The following is a 20,620-nucleotide window of genomic DNA, read 5'->3' as shown; positions in this document are numbered from 1 at the left end:
CCTTTGCTGTCAAACTCAAGTGCCTACATTTTGCTAATCTTTACTGGAGCTTTCAATGGAACTGGTGTTATGGGGCTTTGGTGTTATGGGGCTGTTTTTCTTCCAAAGGCCCTGGACAACTTGTTAGGAAAAATGGTATCATGGACAAGTACCAGCAGATATAAACTGGGCCATGGTTGGACCTTCCAGCAGTACATGATCCAAAGCACTCCTCAAAATCAACACAAAAATGGTTCACTGACCACAGAATCAAGATTTTGCCATGGCCATCCCAGTCCCCTGGCCTAAACCCCATAGAGAACCTGTGGGATGAGTTGAAGAGGAGTGGACCTCAGAATCTGAAGGATCTGGAGAGATTATGTTTGGAGGAATGGTCTCAGATCCCTTGGCATGTGTTCTCCAACCTCATTACATATTATAGGAGTCTCAGAGCTGTTATCGTGACAAAGAGAGGTTGCACAAAGTATTGAATGAAGGGGAGCCAATAATTGTGGCATACAGAGAAAAATATTTGTTTTATGATATATTTTTTTCAAATTATTTTACTTTAATTAAAGGTTAGATTTATGTGAATATTTTGAAAGAAAGACCAAGAGGATAAACAAATACATTTTTTTTTCACAGCCCGTTTGCTCATATTCACCAAGGGTGCCAATATTAGTAGAGGGCACTGTACATCTCCCCTTCATAGTCCAGTGCAGAACATACACCAGGGTTGGGATCAATTCACTTTTTCTATTGAATTTGACTCACTTCCTGAATTTAAACCTGAAATGACCACAACATGCACAGTTCTGCCCTTCATTGCACACCTGACACATTGTTCAAACAAGGCTACCAAAACAAACACTAACATCTGTATTCTGTCACTTCTTACAAAAACAAAGTTGATCTGCAAACGAAGACAAAGGAAATACTGTATATCCTTTCCATTGTCTGGATTGGACGAGAGGATGGTGGTGGAGCCAAACCAGGAGGTGTGTCTTGATGTCCAAACTTGATGTCCAAACTCGTATACTACTTAGTACACTAGTGTGAAACGCTCCGTCTCAAACGTCACCCTATTCTCCATATAGTGTTTTTAATTGGGATTTCAACTCCATGACTGAATTGAGCCCAACCCTGTGTGGGAAGTGGAAAGTTAGAATTCATCATGTCTTGCCAAGGCTTCTCCAAAGTCAGTAGCCTGGCTGCCAACGAAGAGGTCATACTTCTCTACGATCTCTGCCTTGGTCAGATGGCCGTCCTACAGAGAGAGGTGGAGAGAAAACACAATCTTTGGTTAGATGCGCTCTGTTCCGGTGCACGCACGCACGCACGCACGCACACACACACCTTGTCGTTATCTGACTCGTAGACCAGGTGTTTGGCTTCTGCCTCTGCATGGTCATAGTCTGAAGGGAGGATCCAGTCTCTGGTCTCCTCCTTGTCCATGCGGCCATCTTTGTTTTTATCTCTGAACTCAGTAAACTGTTCTCGTTCTGTCTTCACCCACTCTGGCTCTGAAGGATCACCCTCCTGGTTATACATGTCACCTAGAAGAGGGGTAGGAGAGAAGAGAGGAGGAAAAGAGAGATGCTGATATGTTATAACTATGTGTCCCCCATGTACTGATTCAGGTGTTATTACAGGTTATAACTCACCTATGTACTCCTCCAGATCTATGAAGCCGTCTCCGTTTTTATCAATGTCCTCCATGGTCTCCTACAGGAGAAGGTATTGACACAAATATGTTACTGGCTGGCTACCTTAGACAATAAAGAAATCGTGTTTGTATTACAAAATAAATACTGTGTGTGGGTGTGTGACCCACCAGTACAACTATATCCTTCATATGGTCGTACTCCTCAGGATGGAGGAAGGCTGTAAACTCCTCTTTATTGGCCTTCAGGTCAGCGTCCAAGTCGGCCATTTTGAATCTCCTCTCGTCACGTGACATCATCTGTCTGTAGCTGAAGCCATCTTCTGGGTCTGGATCATCTTAGGGGCACACATACCAATTAAAAAAGTTTAAGTCAGACCTTCTGGTAAAAAGGCACTTGTCAGGGGTCGTAAGCTCCATTCTTATACTCGTTCAGAGTGTGTGTCCGTACCCAGTATGTATCCGTATGTGGCATTCTTGTACTCCTCCCAGGACACCAGTCCATCTCCGTTAAGGTCATGACCTTTCCACTGGCGGTCCACATCATCATAGATCCACCTCTTCTGACTGTGTTTGATCCACTTCTTCATCTCCTCTACTGACACATACCCATTCTTGTCCTCATCTATACGCTCTACCAACATACTGTAGGGAGAGAGAGAGATGAAGGGTGTAAATCCATCTTTTCAATACAAATCTATTTCTCTCGCTTCTAAACAAGATGCAGCATCTGTGTTTCTGTGTGTGGGTGTGTTACCCCAATCTCTCTTTGCTCTCTTCAGGTGTGAGCTGATCGAAGGTCTTGGCCTCATCCTGTCCAAGAAACGCTTCATGGTCATAATCAAAGTTATCTGCGTCGTCATGGTTGCGGTTGCTAAGCAGGTCGTCATGAATGACACGGTCCTTCTTGTCGATGGTGGGTTTACTGGAGGCGTGCACCACGCACAGCGCAAAACACATGACCAACGGCCGCAGCGCCATACTCTGACACACACACACACGATAGACAGACGCTTACAACAATATTATGTCAGTGTATTTAGTTTACGACAGGAATTCGTCATGACCATCTTTAATTTAACCGTACTAATAGTAACGGCCTTAGCAAGCTAGAAATCTAGCCGGATATCAACGTGATCAGTGACAGTGTGTGATGAGGTAGCTAGTTAGCTAGTTCCACCAAAGATATAACAAACGCAGTTTCCCTTACTCATCTGTGGCTCCACCGTTTCTGGCTGAACTAGCTACGTTTTTTTACATGACATGGATAGCTAGTTGGCTTTATGTTAGTCTTACCCTGCTGTGCAGCCAATTAGCAAGCAAGCTAACGTTAGCAAATAAGCATGCTTGCTAGCTCGACATCTGTTGAAATAAATGCACTGTTCATGTCAGCGTATAGCGTTTAATGTTACAACAATTTAGCAGGATAAAACAGATGCACTGTGAATTTAGGTATGCGTAAAAGTGATATTTTACTCACCGGTCTTTCTGAAGTCTTTCGATTTTGACCGTCAACGTCATCTACTCCGGATACACACCCATCGCCGTAGTAAAGTCGTTTCCTGTACTAAGATTAGCTTGTTTCATACCGCTCGTCCATTACTCCACTTCTGGACAGCTTCGGCCTTTTGATTGGTTAATAAGCGCCACGTCCTCACGCTATGAATCAAATCAAATCAAATTTTATTTGTCACATACACATGGTTAGCAGATGTTAATGCGAGTGTAGCGAAATGCTTGTGCTTCTAGTTCCGACAATGCAGTAATAACAAGTAATCTAACTAACAATTCCAAAACTACTGTCTTGTACACAGTGTAAGGGGATAAAGAATATGTACATAAGGATATATGAATGAGTGATGGTACAGAGCAGCATAGGCAAGATACAGTAGATGGTATCGAGTACAGTATATTCATATGAGATGAGTATGTAAACAAAGTGGCATAGTTAAAGTGGCTAGTGATACATGTATTACATAAGGATACAGTCGATGATATAGAGTACAGTATATACGTATGCATATGAGATGAATAATGTAGGGTAAGTAACATTATATAAGGTAGCATTGTTTAAAGTGGCTAGTGATATATTTACATCATTTCCCATCAATTCCCATTATTAAAGTGGCTGGAGTTGAGTCAGTGTCAGTGTGTTGGCAGCAGCCACTCAATGTTAGTGGTGGCTGTTTAACAGATACTTGAGATAGAAGCTGTTTTTCAGTCTCTCGGTCCCAGCTTTGATGCACCTGTACTGACCTCTCCTTCTGGATGATAGCGGGATGAACAGGCAGTGGCTCGGGTGGTTGATGTCCTTGATGATATTTATGGCCTTCCTGTGACATCGGGTGGTATAGGTGTCCTGGAGGGCAGGTAGTTTGCTCCCGGTGATGCGTTGTGCAGACCTCACTACCCTCTGGAGAGCCTTACGGTTGAGGGCGGAGCAGTTGCCGTACCAGGCGGTGATACAGCCCGCCAGGATGCTCTCGATTGTGCATCTGTAGAAGTTTGTGAGTGCTTTTGGTGTCAAGCCGAATTTCTTCAGCCTCCTGAGGTTGAAGAGGCGCTGCTGCACCTTCTTCACAATGATGTCTGTGTGAGTGGACCAATTCAGTTTGTCTGTGATGTGTATGCCGAGGAACTTAAAACTTGCTACCCTCTCCACTACTGTTCCATCGATGTGGATAGGGGGGTGTTCCCTCTGCTGTTTCCTGAAGTCCACAATCATCTCCTTAGTTTTGTTGACGTTGAGTGTGAGGTTATTTTCCTGACACCACACTCCCGAGGGCCCTCACCTCCTCCCTGTAGGCCGTCTCGTCGTTGTTGGTAATCAAGCCTACCACTGTTGTGTCGTCCGCAAACTTAATGATTGAGTTGAGCGTGTAATGTTTTTAAATATTTTCCCCATTCCAAAAAAAAGAGCAGCACTTATCAAAACAACTTTCTAACATGGACTTTTATTTCTTGTTGTGACATGTTTTTTAACTGCATCACACAACCAAGTTCATTAGTAGGATATGCATGAGTGCATCCCCTCAAGCTGCATGCCCATTTCATCATCAATCATTGACATTCCAACTGAAATGAAAGAATGAGGTGATGGCGATAAAATAGAGATTCAAGCAGTTCTCAATTCCAGGCTAAATCAGGAAATATCCCATCTATTAAGTACTAGAATACGGTAATCAAACACAACACGTCTAGAAAGCGTCATATTTATTTCAACAACATACACAGTACAAAAATATAATTACAAATCAGAGGTAAAACCTAATTAATGGAGTTGCTGACAGTGTCCTGCCTGACCCCTCTACCCAGTTTTCTGCCCCATCATGTGTGCTCCCCCTTCCCCTGCTGGCTTGGAGATCCTCTTTGGGTTCTGGATGAAGTGAGAGAGTGAGTCGAGTCTGGCTGGGGACATTCCGTCACTCAGTGGCTGAAACTGAAAGTCTCCTGCAACAGCAACAAACAGCCACATTCAAGCATCTTCATGTCGCATAAAAAAAAAAACAGAGCTAAATTCAAGCATCTCAAAGTTTGACTTCAGCTACAAAAGGTATTGTGCAGTAAAATTTGCATTGAATGGAGTCACTAGGAGCAAAAGTCCAACCCCGGCAAATTTAATTACATTAATTATGCCATTTGGCAGAAGCTTTTATCCAAAGCGACAATGTCATACACGCATACATTTTTACGTATGGGTGGTCCCAGGAATCAAACCAACTTTACAGTTGTTGCAAGCTCCATGCTCTAACAGAGCTCCAGAGGACCCCAGTACTGATCCAAAATAGAGAGCATAGCACAACAGTATGTGTGTGTGTTGGTATGTGAGCGTGAGGGCTCACTGTGTGTGTGTGTGTGTGTGTAACCTGAGCTGTTGTCTCCTTCCTTTTTCTCAGCAAGAAAGGTTCTCTGCATCATCAGTCTCTTAACAGTGTGGCACTTATAGCTCAGCTCTGGACTGGCTTCAGGGTCTGCCCCTAAAACAAACACACACGAGAGAGAAGAGAGGAGAGAGAACTTAGAGTGAAGATCAGTTCATCTCTATGAAACTCACCACTCGTCAATACTCACCACTCGACTGTCCCTCCTCGAAGAGCACACAGGTGCCCAAGGCATCTGTCAGGAGATATGGGGGAGAGAAGAGAGAGCCAGAGAGGGGAGAGTTAAACAGACACTCAGTCTGTAACTCAGTATCACAACAGGGCACTAATAACAACACTACTCCTAAATATGTAGAACTACATGTACTTTACTGGAAAATGGATAACACAAATGTTGTATTCAAAACAGACCCCTAGCCCATCTTCTCTAGACACCTAGTCTATCAGTAGGCAAGATGCAACAAGTGACATGTTGAGTTTTTTTTTTTTTAGCCCAGTCCCTTCAGATCTAAAGTGTACATAGGGAGGAGGGGCAAGGGGTTCATTATACATTCAGCAAATATGTTGTCAGGCATAAGCAAATAGAATCCACCAATAATGAATACACTTACCGTCATACTCTCCCGCAAACACGTATCTTCCCACCTGCATCATTGGCTGCTCACTGTCAATGTCCTTCAATACAACAAATAAGAAAATCAACAGGAGGAGGAACGTAGAGGTTTCATTGAACATTTGCTTTGCTACCTACTGTAGCGCGTGAGAAAGGGAAGCCAGATCACTCACCAGTATCTTGCAGGTTCCCTGACACTTGGTCAAAAAATCTGAGTTAATTATACCAGAGAGCTCAACCACAACCAACTGCTCCTAAAAAGAGAGAGGGAGAAAGAGAGGGGCAGAACATTTAAGAAATTGTCTTCAGTCATTTTTCCATGATAGAGGGTGTATCTGAGCACAACAAACACTAGATGTCATTGTCCACCATAAAATGTGTTGGCTAAGACTTACCAGAGGTCTCTAGAATACTGTAGAAGCCATTTCTACACTACGGATGCATCCCAATACTCTCTTATTTCTCACAAAGTGTGCACTTGTTAATTTCCCTTCACTGATATGAAAGGAAATGACTGGCTGGTATAAGAAATATGGTGAAAACTCCCTCCAGCCCGACCAATCCAAGGCTTTTAGATTTGTGGGAAGTCTTCAACCTTCGGGGGAGTTTAAAGGCGGTGAAGTGCACCAGTCCCTCCTGCAGCAAAGCACCCCCCCCCCCTCCTGATGCTGCCACCCCCGTGCTTCATGGTTGGGATGGTGTTCTTCGGCTTGCAAGCCTCCCCCTTTTTCCTCCAAACATAATGATGGTCATTATGGCCGAACAGTTCTATTATGGCGGTTTTGAGCGGCCTTTCAGGCCGAGTGGCCTGGTACCTTCAGGCGTTTGGAAATTACTCCCAAGGATGAACCAGACTTGTGGTCTACAATATCTTTTCTGAGGTCTTGGCTGATTTATTTTTATTTTTCCATGGATGTGAAGCAAAGAGGCGCTGAGTTTGAAGGTAGGCCTTGAAATACATCCACAGGTACACCTCCAATTGACTCAAATTATGTCAATTAGCCTATCAGAAGCTTCTGAAGTCATGTCATTATTTTCTGGAATTTTCCAAGCTGCTTATAGGCACAGTCAACTTAGTGTATGTAAACTTCTGACCCACTGGAATTGTGATACAGTGAGTTAAGTGAAATAATCTGTCTGTCTGTAAACAATTGTTGGAAAAATTGTGTCATGCACAAAGTAGATTTCCTAACCGACTTGCCAAAACTATAGTTTGATAACAATAAACAAGTTTTAATGACTCCAATCTAAGTGTATGTACATTTCTGACTTCAACTCTGTGTAATATAGCTCACACACAGTGCCTTCGGAAAGTATTCAGACCCCTTGACTTTCTCCACATTTTGATAGGTTACAGCCTTATTATAAAATTGATTAAATAAAATACCTCAATCTACACACAATACCCCATAATTACAAAGCAAAACAGAAATAGAACAGAAATATCAAATTTACATAAGTATTTTGACCCTTACTCAGTACACTTTTGGCAGCAATTACATTTTTGGCAGCAATTACATCCTCGAGTCTTTTTGGGTATGACGCAACAAGCGTGGCACACTTTTATTTGAGGAGTTTCTCCCATTCTTCTCTGCAGATCCTCTCAAGCTCTGTCAGGTTGGATAGGGAGCATTGCTGCACAGCTATTTTCAGGTCTCTCCAGAGATGTTCGATCGGGTTCAAGTCCGGGCTCTGGCTGAGCCACTCAAAGACATTCAGAGACTTGTCCCAAAGCCACTCCTGCGTTGTCTTGGCTGTATGCTTAGGGTCGTTGTCCTGTTGGAAAGTGGACCTTTGCGCCAGTCTGAGGTCCTGAGCGCTCTGGAGCGGGTTTTCATGAAGGATCTCTCTGTACTTTGGGGAGGGGGGGGTTGCCAGGTTTCCTCCAGACTTGATGCTCGGCATTCAGGCCAAATGGTAATCTTGGTTTCATCAGATCAGAGAATCTTGTTTCTCATGGTCTGAGAGTCTTTAGGTGTCATTCAGCTATCTCCAAGCGGGCTGTGATGTGCCTTTTACTGAGGAGTGGCTTCCGTCTGGCCACTCTACCATAAAGGCCTGATTGGTGGAGTGCTGCAGAGATGGTTGTCCTTCTGGAAGGTTCTCCCATCTCCACAGAGGAACTCTAGAGCTCTGTCAGAGTGATCTTCGGGTTTTTGGTCACCTCCATGACCAAGGCCCTTCTCCCCAATTGCTCAGTTTAGCCAGCTCTATGAAGAGTCTTGGTGGTTCCAAACTTCCTCCATTTAAGAATGATGGAGGCCACTGTGTTCTTAGGGACATTCAATGCTGCAGAAATTATTTGGTACCCCTCCCCAGATCTGTGCATTGACACAATCCTGTCGTCTCGGAACCCTATGGACAATTCCTTTGACCTCGTGGCTTGGTTTTTGCTCTGACATGCACTGTCAACTCTGGGACCTTATATAGACAGATGTGTTCCTTTCCAAATCAAGTCCAACAATTACATTTACCGCAGGTGGACTCCAAACAAGTTGTATAAACATCTCAAGGATGATCAACGGAAACAGGACTCACCTGCGCCCAATTTCGAGTTCCATAGCAAAGGGTCTGAATACTTAAGTAAATAAGGTATCTGTTTTTTTGTGGAATGAATAAGTGCCGACTCCATCTGGGTGGAAGTAACACAAAAAACTATCAGTCCACTACGGGTTACCTTCACTGATTCAACTACACCTAACTTGTTTCCCACCCACTCTGAAACCACTACTAGATCTGGCAAAGAGCAAGGATCCACTCTCTCCCAGAAATGTACTCCTAATGGACCAGATTCTTCTTCATGTCCATCAACGCAAGGGTCGGACTCAGAGCTCTTCACCACACCTTCCACGTCACTTAATTGGCCCTTATTAATTTCACCGCCAGAACTCAGTATGGCGTACGGCTCACTCTGTTTGTACTTGACAACAATCTTCGACACACCATCTCTTTCTTTTCTGCCATCTTCAGATTCAACCTCAGCCTCTCATCCTCATTTTCCCTCCATTCCTCTTCCTGAAATCCTATTAAAACGACTCCTAGTGAAAACTCTACATTTCTGTATAGAAATCTCTTTCTTGCCTCCTTGAGGGACGCCATCTATCAAAAAGCTGCATTCCCCTTCCTGAATCCCTGTTCAGCCTGACAATGTCATGTGGAACACACTGGCAGAGGCGGCGTGCAAGAAAAAACATTAAGCATTTGTCGGAAGTAGTGAACACTTCATGAGGTAGGATAGATTATTGTGTACCCACGTGAACAGGAAGTGTTAGCTCACGGGTTGAAGGAGAGAGCATATGGTTCTTACCTTCTCACTAGATCAGCTTTGTAATACAGCTCTCTGCACATTTGTTCGGTAAATCAAATGGATTGCTAATTTTTATTTTATATCCGGCAATAAATGGTTACATCACCCAACCAAAGATCTCCGTCTGGAATGCCAATTCTATGTAATCGCTTCACAAACTGCTCTCATTCTGTGCCAGTGGCGTTTCATAGGGAATCAGAGACGAATAAGCAAAGTCACTATCTGTTACAACTACTCTTTGGTCTTACCTCCTCCTCCCATTCGTCTTCCATATTCACGATGCTTGATAAGAAACTGCCGGGAATAATAAACAAAGACCCACACCGCTGTGAAACAGGCAATAATAACTAAGTACTTCCTGGTCACGGAGTTTGGGACTCCTTCAGAATATAAGTATTTTCCAGTTTAATTAATAATTACGGCGAAAATTATGGAAAATGTGCAAAAATATCGATATGTTATACTAGTTATCATGCAAAGAACAATCGAAATATTTTTTAAGGTTGCCTTTTTTAATCTTAAAAAAAGCCAATGTTTTTTGTGTCTGTACTCCTATCATTTATTGCACAGGTTCAACATTATCTGTACTTATGTCGTAGTAAAAGGTGGGTCCATTTTCCGCAGGAGCACTTTTATATTTCCAAATGCACAGTGTACATCAAGTGGAGCCTCGCTGCTCATTTGGCGGCCAATCAGCTTAAATCGAATAGTTTTTCCATATTGCACCGTACACTATTTTCTGTACGTTGTGTCGCTGTAAAAGGGAGCACTTCAGCTTTCCAGAGTTTACACCCCCAGCAGTGGCACTGCTAATTTTGCAGCCACATTTCATATACAATATTCTGTACATTACATTTAAATTAGCAAAAGTTTAAATTCCATATATGTATTCCAGTTTTCAATGTAAGACTAGTAATTCTATAAATTGAATTGTGTTCATTTCAAATTGTTTGTGCTTTTGTACTTGTCTAATGACTTACCTTTTTATGGATGTTTCCCAGCAGTTTGTGATTTGTTAGTATTTTGTATCAGGGTTGGCTTCATGTTCAAGTCCCATTCTACCACACCTGATTCTACTAATCAGCTTATTAGTAGAAACACTCACAGGTGGCCGGTGGTACCTTAATTGGGGAGGACAGGCTCTTAGTAATGACTGGAACAGAATAATGGGAATGGTATCAAACATGTGTTTCATTCCATTCCATTGACTCTATTCCAACTATTATTATGAGCTGTCCTCCCTTCAGCAGCCTCCTGTGGTAGAACTGCTCTTGAACAAAGGCATGCACACCATGTGGGTCTTTAAGAGCAGGTTGGACCTCAGATTTACTGAGTTACAGGTCATATAAGAAATTCAGTGAATGTAAATAAATAAATTAGGCCCTAATCTATGGATTTCACTTGACTGGGAAAACAGATATGCATCCGTTAGTCACAGATACTTAAAAAAAAGAAAAGGTAGGGGTGTGGTGCGTGGATCAGAAAACCAGTCAGTATCTGGTATGACCACCATTTGCCTCACGCAACAAGACACATCTCTTTCACATAGAGTTGATCAGGCTGTTGATTGAGGCCCGTGGAATGTTGTCCCATTCCTCTTCAATGGCTGTGGGAAGTTGCTGGATATTGGCAGGAACTGGAACACACTATCATACACGATGATCCAGAGCATCCCAAACAATGGGTGACATGTCTGGTGAGTATGCAGGCAATGGAAGAACTGGGACATTTTCAACTTCTAGGAATTGTGTACAGATCCTTGCGATATGGGGCTGTGCATTATCATACTGAAATATGAGGTGACGACGGCGGATGAATGGCACAATGATGGGCCTCAGGATTTCCTCACAGTATCTCTATGCATACTTTATGCCATCGATAAAATGCAATTGTGTTCGTTGTCTGTAGCTTGCGCCTGCCCATACCATAACCCCCCCCCCCCCCCCCCCCCCGCCATCTGCCTGCTATAAAGTTGAAACTGGGATTAATCCGTTAAGAGCACACTTCTCCATCTTGCCAGTGGCCATCGAAAGTGAGCATTTGCCCACTGAAGTCGTTATGATGCCGAACTGCAGTCAGGTAAGACCCTGGTGAGGACAAAGAGCACACATATGAGCTTCCCTGAGACGGTCTCTGACAGTTTGTGCAGAAATTCTTCAGTTGTGTAGACCCACAGTTTCTTCAGCTCTCCGGGTGGCTGGTTTCAGACGATCCCGCAGGTGAAGAAGCTGGATATGGAGGTCCTGGGCTGGCGTGGTTACACGTGGTCTGCGGTTATGAGGCCGGTTGGACGTACTGCCAAATTCTCTAAAACACCATTGGAGGCGGCTGATGGTAGAGGAATTAACATAAAATTCTCTGGCAACAGCTCTGGTGGACATTCCTGCGGTCAGCACGCCAATTGCACTCTCCCTCAAAACTTGAGACATATTTGGCACACATAAGATCTCCAGTGCACCTCCCCAGCCCGGTACGTCATGTGCCGGTTCCCTGCATTCGCCCTAAAGAGCAAGAAACCGTTCGGGAGACGATGGAGAAGTTAGGAGAGAGTGAGAGGAGAGAGATGTTGTGCAAGTGTGTTCTGCTCAACATTCGACCAGAGGATCCGGTTAGCTGTCTGGTGAAACCTGCGCCGGCTTCACACATCTGGCCTCCAGTGCGCCTCCCCAGTCCGGTATGTCCTGTGCCTCCTCCCCGCACTCACCCTGAAGTGCGTGTCACAGTCCGGTGCTACCTGTACCGGCTCCACGCACTAGGCCTCCAGTGCGCATTCACAGTCCAGAGCTTCCGGCGATGGTTCCCGGTCCGGAGCTTCCGGCGACGGTTCTCAGTCCGGAACCTCCTGCGAAGGTCCACGGTCCGGAACCTGCAGCGACGGTCCACGGTCCGGAACTTCCAGCTACGGTCCACGGTTTGGAACCTCCAGCGACGTTCAACGGTCCGGAGCTTCCAGGCAAGGTGTCCAGTCCTGCTCCAGGGCAGGAGCCTTCCTCTGTGCCGGTGGCCAGTCCAGGCACGGTGTCCAGTCCCGCTCCCTGGCAGGAGCCTTCCTCTGCGCCGGTTCCCAGTCCAGGCAAGGCGTCCAGTCCTGCTCCCTGGCAGGAGCCTTCCTCTGTGCCGGTGGCCAGTCCAGGCACGGTGTCCAGTCCCGCTCCCTGGCAGGAGCCTTCCTCTGCGCCGGTTCCCAGTCCAGGCAAGGCGTCCAGTCCTGCTCCCTGGCAGGAGCCTTCCTCTGCGCCGGTGCCCAGTCCAGGCAAGGCGTCCAGTCCTGCTCCCTGGCAGGAGCCTTCCTCTGCGCCGATGCCCAGTCCAGACACGTCGTTCAACCCAGCTCCATGGCCGGAGCCTTCCGCTGCGCCGGTGTCCAGTCCAGGCACGGCGTCCAGCCCAGCTCCATGGCCGGAGCCTTCCTCGGTGCCAGTGCCCAGTCCGGGCGCGGCGTCCAACACAGCTCCATGGCCGGATCCGTGGTCGGGGCAGGGGCATAGAGAGCCCTTGGATTCTCTATAGTGGTTTAGGTCAGGGTGTGACTAGGGGTTGTTCTAGAATGTGTATTTCTATGTTGGTGGTTTTGTATGGTTCCCAATTAGAGGCAGCTGGTAATCGTTGCCTCAAATTGGGGTTCATATTTAGGAAGCCCTATCTCCCACCTGCTTTGTGGGATATTGTTTTGTGTTTGTGCACCACTTCTTCACATTTCGTTATTGGTTTATTGTTTTTTCTGTAAAGTTTCACCAAAATAAAGATGTGGAACTTCATTCACGCTGCTCCTGCGTCCGCTCATTTTGAAGTTCGTGACACCTAGGATCAAGGGAGACACTCAAGGTTTTTAGTACTTTATCTCTTGACACATTGATGAAAATAATCATTGCCTCTAAAACTTCAAGCTGCATACTGGACCCTATTTCAACTAAACTACTGATAGAGCTGCTTCCTGTGCTTGGCCCTCCTATGTTGAACATAATAAACAGCTCTCAATCCACCGGATAAGTACCAAACTCATTAAAAGTGGCAGTAATAAAGCCTCTCTTGAAACAGCCAAACCTTGACCCAGAAAATTATCGGCCTATATCGAATCTCCCATTCCTCTCAATTATTTTTAGAAAAAGCTGTTGCGCAGCAACTCATTGACTTCCTAAAGACAAACAATGTATACGAAACGCTTCAGTCTGGTTTTAGACCCCATCATAGCACTGAGACTGCACGTGTGAAGGTGGTAATGTGATACCATCGATCACCACATTCTTTTGGAGAAATTGGTCTACATGTTCTGGCCTGGTTTAGATTTTATCTGTCGGAAAGATATCAGTTTGTCTCTGTGGATGGTTTGTCCTGTTGACAAATAAACTGTATATTTCAGTGTTCATCAAGGCTCCGTTTTAGGACCAATATTGTTTTCACTATATATTTTACCTCTTGGTGATGTCATTCGGAAACATAATGTTAACTTTCACTGCTATGCGGATGACACACAGCTGTACATTTCGATGAAACGTGGTGAAGCCCCAAAATTCCCTCCCTGGAAGCCTGTGTTTCAGACATAAGGAAGTGGATGGTGGCAAATGTTCTACTTTTAAACTCGGACAAAACAGAGGTGCTTGTTCTAGGTCCCAAGAAACAAAGATATCTTCTGTTGAATCTGACAATTAATCTTGATGGTTGTACAGTCTTCTCAAAACTATGAAGGACTTTGGCATTACTCTGGACCCTGATCTCTCTTTTGACAAACATATCAAGACTGTTTCAAGGACAGATTTTTTCCATCTACGTAACATTGCAAAAATCAGAAACTTTATGTCCAAAAATGATGCAGAAAAATGAATCCATGCTTTTGTCACGTCTAGGTTCGACTACTGCAATGCTCTACTTTCCGGCTACCCAGATAAAGCACTAAATAAACTTCAGTTAGTGCTAAACACGACTGCTAGAATCTTGGCTAGATCCCAAAAATTTGATCATATTACTCCAGTGCTAGCCTCTCCACACTGGCTTCCTGTTAAGGCAAGGGCTGATTTCAAGATTTTACTGCTAATCTACAAAGCATTACATGGGCTTGCTCCTACCAATCTTTCTGATTTGGTCCTGCCGTACATACCTACACGTACGCTACGGTCACAAGATGGCCTCCTTACTGTCCCTAGAATTTCTAAGCAAACAGCTGGAGGCAGGACTTTCTTCTATGGAGCTCCATTTTTATGGAATGGTCTGCCTATCCATGTGAAAGATGCAGACTCGGTCTCGACCTTTAAGTCTTTATTGAAGTCTCATCTCTTCAGTAGGTCCAATGATTGAGTGTAGTCTGGCCCAGGAGTGTGAAGGTGAACGGAAAGGCACTGGATCAACGAACTGCCCTTGCAGTCTCTACCTGGCCAGTTCCCCTCTCTCCACTGGGATTCTCTGCCTCTAACCCTATTACAGGGGCTGAGTCACTGGCTTACTGGTGCTCTTCCATGCCATCCCTAGGAGGGGTGTGTCACTTGAGTGGGTTGAGTCACTGACATGATCTTCCTGTCCAGGTTGGTGACCCCCCTTGGGTTGTGCCGTGGCGGAGATCTTTGTGGCTATGTCTCAGAATGGTAAGTTGGTGGTTGAAGATATCCCTCTAGTGGTGTGGGGGCTGTGCTTTGGCAAAGTGGATGGGGTTATATTCTGCCTGTATGGCCCTGTCTGGTGGTATCGTCGGACGGGGCCACAGTGTCTCCCGACCCCTCTTGTCTCAGCCTAGGGTCAGTCTGTTATATCTGGAGTTTTTCTCCTGTCTTATCCGGTGTCCTGTGTGAATTTAAGTAGGTTCTCTCTCTCTCTCTCTCTCTCTCTCTCTCTCTCTCTCTCTCTCTCTCTCTCGCTCTCGCTCTGGACCTGAGCCCTAGGACCATTCCTCTGGACTACCTGTGGTCTGATGACACCTTGCTGTCCCCAGTCCACCTGGCCGTGCTGCTGCTCCAGTTTCAGCTGTTCTGCCTGCGGCTATGGAACCCTGACCTGTTCACCGGACGTGCTACTTGTCCCAGACCTGCTGTTTTCAACTCTCTAGAGACAACAGGAGCAGTAGAGATACTCTGAATGATCGGCTATGAAAAGCCAACTGACATTTACTCCTGAGGTGCTGACCTGTTGCACCCTCTACAACAACTGCGATTATTATTATTTGACCCTGCTGGTCATCTATGAACATTTGAACATCTTGACCACGTTCTGTTATAATCCCCACCCGGCACAGCCAGAAGAGGACTGGCCACCCCTCATTGCCTGGTTCCTCTCTAGGTTTCTTCCTAGGTTCTGGCCTTTCTAAGGAGTTTCTCCCAGCCACCGTGCTTCTACACCTACATTGCTTGCTGTTTGGGGTTTTAGGCTCGGTTTCTGTACAGCACTTTATGACATCAGCTGTAAGAAGGGCTTTATAAATACATTTGACTGAAATTTGATTGATTATCTTGCCAACGGATAAAATGCTCACTAACAGGGATGTAAACAAATTTGTATACAACATTTTTGAGACAATGTGCGTTTGGTTTTTAATTTGTATATTTCATTTCAGCTCATGAAACATGGGACCAGCACTTTACATGTTGCATTTATATTTTTGTTCAGTGTAGTTCCACCACCACCAAGCTATGGCAAATTGTAATTACATGACTATTTGAATTACATGTAGTTCACTAATCCCCAACACTGACGTCTAAGCAAAATTTCACAAGTTTGAACATCACAGTACAGTACGGCAGAGTTCTGTACAGTAGAGCACAGTAGAACAGAGTACAGTATGGTATGGGACAGAACAGAGTTTTATTCAGTAGAGTACAGTAAAGTACAGTACAGTATAGTTTAATTCAGTAGAGTACAGTAGAGTTTAATTTAGTAGAGTACACTGCACTTCGGCGCCCGAGTGGAGCAGCGGTCTAAGGCACTGCATCTCACTGCAAGAGGCGTCACTACATGCCCTGGTTCTATTCCAGGCTGTATCACAACCCGTCGGTGACTGGGAATCCCATAGGGCGGCACACAATTGGCCCAGCGTCGTCCGTGTTTAGCCGGGGTAGGCCGTCATTGTAAATAAGAATTTGTTCTTAACTAACTTGCCTAGTTAAATAAAGGTTCAATAAAAAGGTGTTTTTAATTTAAATACACTACAGTAAAATATAGTTTAATTTAGGAGAGTACAGTACAGTTTAGTTCAGTAGAGTTGAGTACATTAGAGTAAACTAAGGTAGAATACAGTACACTCTACTTTACTTGTCTTTACTTTACTGTACTCTAGTGTGCTCTACTGTATTATAATCTACTTTTCTTTAGTGTACTGTAATGTACTGTACTTTGCTATGCTCTACTGTACTCTATGCACTGTGCTGTCCAAATTTGTGAAACATAAATGTCTATGATTGTTGGCTGGGTGGTAGCCTAGTAGTTAGGAGGTTGGGCCAGTAACCAAAAGGTAAGTCGCTCTGGATAAGACCGTCTGCTAAATGACTAAAATGTCAGATGTAATTGGTTCAGATTTGGTCCGGTCCGGTACAGATGTCTATGTTTGAACATCTATATTTGGCCTGTCTGGACCGGATGTCTATGAATGTCTATGATTGGTTCAGAATTGGTCCATGTCCGTGGACGTTGAAATAAAGGCCGGTCCAGACCGCACCAAAATAAGACGGAAGACCAAAAAAAATGAGCTGGTTACAGGAGACACTAGTTTCTCCTGAAATGATCTTTAGTCTGGCTAAGGAAGAAATAGTGAGGAGTAGTTCATATTTATGTGTGGTGTTAAAACAACAAGTGTTATTACCCCTGTTCACTGGGAAAGTTGATTGGTGGTCCCATAGACCGTTCACTCTTCATAGACAAACAACTGGCTACATGAGACACTGATTGCTCCTGATGGACCATGCCAAAAACCAAGGAGATCATCTTTAGCCTGACCGAGGAAGAAATAGTAAATTGTTGTTGAGGAGTACTCAGATGTCTGTATTATTACCCCTATTCACTGGACAAGGGTTCTTCTTTACTGAAGTTATAAGGATCCATTGACATGTCACTCTTCATTGACACACAGCCGGGTACTCGAGACACTGGTCTCTCCTCTTTCTCAAGAGAGACAATCTTTATTGAGAAAGTATTCCCCTCGTCTCCCGTTGTTACTCCCTTCTCAGGAGCAGACAAATACTGTCCTCTGACCTAGATCAGCCCTGTGAACAGGCACACCCACACAGAGAGAGAGAGTTAGGTGAAAAAATATGAAATGCCCTTATGTTGATTACTTTTTTTCAAATCCAATGAGTTTTCCACGTTGATGCAGTGACCAAGATTAGTGGCATTGAAATGAATGACGTGGTCCTTTCTGTAAATATTGCCTTGTTTAATAAATGTATCTGGTTACAGTTGTCAAGCAGGACAAACAGTTCAAGTAGACTATTCCTTTAGTCTCGCCTTTCCCCCAACTGCTCTATTCTTCTCCTTCAATAACTTTCTGTTTTCTTGTAGCAAGAAACAGGCTATAATGCTTACCATGTTTTTTCTCTCACTGAGATGGGTTCTTCAGTATGAGAATGTTTCTGTGGGCTGTAGCTTCTTTGTGTTGGTTTCTCAAAGGAGAGAAGGGAGGAAGGAAAGGTGGGTAAGCCAGGGCAGGAACATTATATGGGAACTTGATAGCTAGATTAACTACAGTTGCCTGGTAGGTTGATGCTCTGCCTTTCCCCTCTCAAACAGGAAGACATTTATGATAGATGCATGTGCAATCTTGTGGAACAACCTGTTTTAAAACCTGGAACAAAATGGATTAAAGGTGGATTAACAAGTGACCCAGTGTGGAGTAAAAACAAACAGAGCCTCTACTGTGATCCAGCAGTTGAACATCAGATGAGGAAGGAAATATCTTTGCTGATACATTTAGATACTTTAGCCTACAGGGAGGGTCTATATTATCCACATGACCATCAGATGTTTTGTCTGTGCAGCTCCCTGTAACAGTTTCTCTCCACCAGAGAGCACTGTTGTTTAGTGAATGGTGAGGTATGTTACCCACGCTCCTCAATCTGCAAATCTTACTACCAACTACCTTTTTACTTGCCCTCTCACTACATTGCTCTTTTTCAATTTCTCTCTTTCTTTCCTTCTCACGTTCTCTCTCTCTCTGCCTGTCTGTCTGTCTCTCTCTCACTGTGCACCATTTTTGCTGGACCTGAGTGGGGTTGCCAGGTCAACCAGACAGGATGTTACCATAGCAATGGCTCATTTAGGTAGGATACCATTGGATACCATGGGTTGGAGAAAAGAGTGTTGGATGAGTCTCCCTTCCCAATTTATTCCCCCCCTCCTCCCCCCTGCTGTACCCAAAGACATGTTATATAGGGTCTGGGGAAGGTGGGGGTTGGAGGTTTGGGTTCATGGGAAGAGACTGGGGGTGCTGGGGGTCTTGTTATGCCCAGGGGGCAGGACGGGCAGGGAGTGTACCAGTGGTTACTGGCCCATTAGCAGGAACAGGGTAAATCTTGCCTGGGGGCAAAGGGAGGGGGGACTGGCACCAGGCCAGGAGTGTGTGTATAATGTTGGGTTGGTTGCACTGATGGTTGTTTTATTGATCGAGACTGCACACGTGTGTTTAGCTTCTGACCGTCCACTAGATTGTCTCTGTGTGAATATATAATGGCTGATTTTGACTCAGTCAAAGGATTAAAGACACACGCATATTCCCCTGAGATATCTCTCCACGCGCTGCGCCTGACATAAAATCGTAGAAAAACACAATGGTACATTCTGTTTTATTTTGATTTTGAATTCCTCTGTATAATATATTATTATAAATATGATCTAAATTTGATGAATTTATGTTTTAATAATGTAACAGTAGACTTTAATAAGATAGGAATGCGTTCACATACATGATCTCTGTGCAGAAGAGTGTCATCAAATGTTGATCATAATATAGTGTAGGCCTACAGAAATACACCATAATTTACATTCAAAAGTACGTAAATAAACAACACATTTTCAGATGGAGAGAAAGAAAATAAGTAACCTATTGTTACGAGTATTTAAAATGGCGAACTCATAAACCGTTCCAGCATATTTGGGATCCACTTTCTGCTATGCAAAATAATCAGATTTATTCAGCATATTGAATTTATATCAACAACAGCAACAGCAACAACATCAACTAATACATGTGATAATAGGTCAATAAAAAGTATTTAATTATGAATATATTTTAGGTTAATTCTGGAAATGCTATAGGTCATATTGCCTTATAGCCTTTCACCGGATATAAGCAACAACAGTGGTGCAGAGGACAATTTCAATATTTTAATCCCAGTACAACATGCCTTTAAATTCTGTATCAGAAGGTTAGGCTACAGCAGTTTTTATTGAAGATTTTAAATTGGTTTGCAATGAGTAAGTTATAGCCTACTTTTCGTTTAATGAAAAATGAAAAATAGAACATTCATAGCAAAGCGTCTTGAAATACCCCCCCCCCCCCCCCCCCCCCCACACACACACACACACACAAGAGGTCATGATGTTGAATAATACATTATGTGTGGAATGAATATAATATAACAACCTGAGACCTGGTTAAGAAGCAAGCAAAAAAATTATTTTCTTTGTGTTATATTTAAAAAAAAAAAATAAAAAAAAAATAATAATTTTCTATTAAACTTGAGTGCATATCGAAAATAGAAGCAACGGTGGTGTAATTTTCTAGAGAATTTTCTATGCAGATGTTTCTCGTATCATCGTATCACATAGTAAGTAAACTTACTTTAATATTGTAATGCATTATTTCACAATAACCATCTCTATGTTTAATGCACGATATACAGGGTTTTAGGAAGATGCACTGGAAGTGAAAAAGTCCCAGCATAGGCCTATTATTTACACAGATAATACGCATTTCTCTAAAATATAATCATTACAAATCAGAACAAATTAAAATGTTCATGAATTCTGTATTGTAATTGCATATTCTATCAGATATGTAATTACAGCATGCGATTTATAAAAATAATAATTCTGAAATTATTATATATTATATTAATTGTATTCGGCTGTATTATAATATATTAGCCTATATTATATTAGCCTGGATTATTATGAACAATTATAATAAGCCTATCATAACAATTATTCAGATTCTGTTAAACAATTATTTGTTTATGTTTTTAAGGGTGAAAAAAATAAAGATT

At 43.6% G+C, this 20,620-nt stretch overlaps 2 protein-coding genes across 2 annotated transcripts; both read right to left on the bottom strand.

Moving 5' to 3' along the window:
- Positions 1–510: 510 nt before the first annotated feature.
- LOC110496239 (calumenin-B) lies at positions 511–3,279 on the bottom strand. Its single transcript, XM_021572025.2, has 7 exons — positions 3,123–3,279; positions 2,400–2,626; positions 2,094–2,287; positions 1,814–1,980; positions 1,644–1,704; positions 1,336–1,535; positions 511–1,246 (listed from the first exon to the last, which is right to left on the bottom strand). The coding sequence occupies exons 2-7, from the start codon at positions 2,621–2,623 to the stop codon at positions 1,142–1,144; spliced, it is 951 nt and encodes a 316-aa protein (XP_021427700.1). The 5' UTR covers positions 2,624–2,626; positions 3,123–3,279; the 3' UTR covers positions 511–1,141.
- A 1,559-nt stretch (positions 3,280–4,838) lies between these two features.
- Positions 4,839–10,025, bottom strand: gtf3c6 (general transcription factor IIIC, polypeptide 6, alpha). Its single transcript, XM_021572014.2, has 6 exons — positions 9,692–10,025; positions 6,310–6,390; positions 6,135–6,198; positions 5,714–5,758; positions 5,509–5,619; positions 4,839–5,092 (listed from the first exon to the last, which is right to left on the bottom strand). The coding sequence occupies exons 1-6, from the start codon at positions 9,713–9,715 to the stop codon at positions 4,950–4,952; spliced, it is 468 nt and encodes a 155-aa protein (XP_021427689.1). The 5' UTR covers positions 9,716–10,025; the 3' UTR covers positions 4,839–4,949.
- Between the last annotated feature and the right edge of the window lie 10,595 nt (positions 10,026–20,620).

This window comes from Oncorhynchus mykiss, chromosome 2, assembly GCF_013265735.2.
Source record: "Oncorhynchus mykiss isolate Arlee chromosome 2, USDA_OmykA_1.1, whole genome shotgun sequence".
NCBI classification, from domain to species: domain Eukaryota; kingdom Metazoa; phylum Chordata; class Actinopteri; order Salmoniformes; family Salmonidae; genus Oncorhynchus; species Oncorhynchus mykiss.
This window is presented reverse-complemented; position numbering and strand designations above follow the sequence as displayed.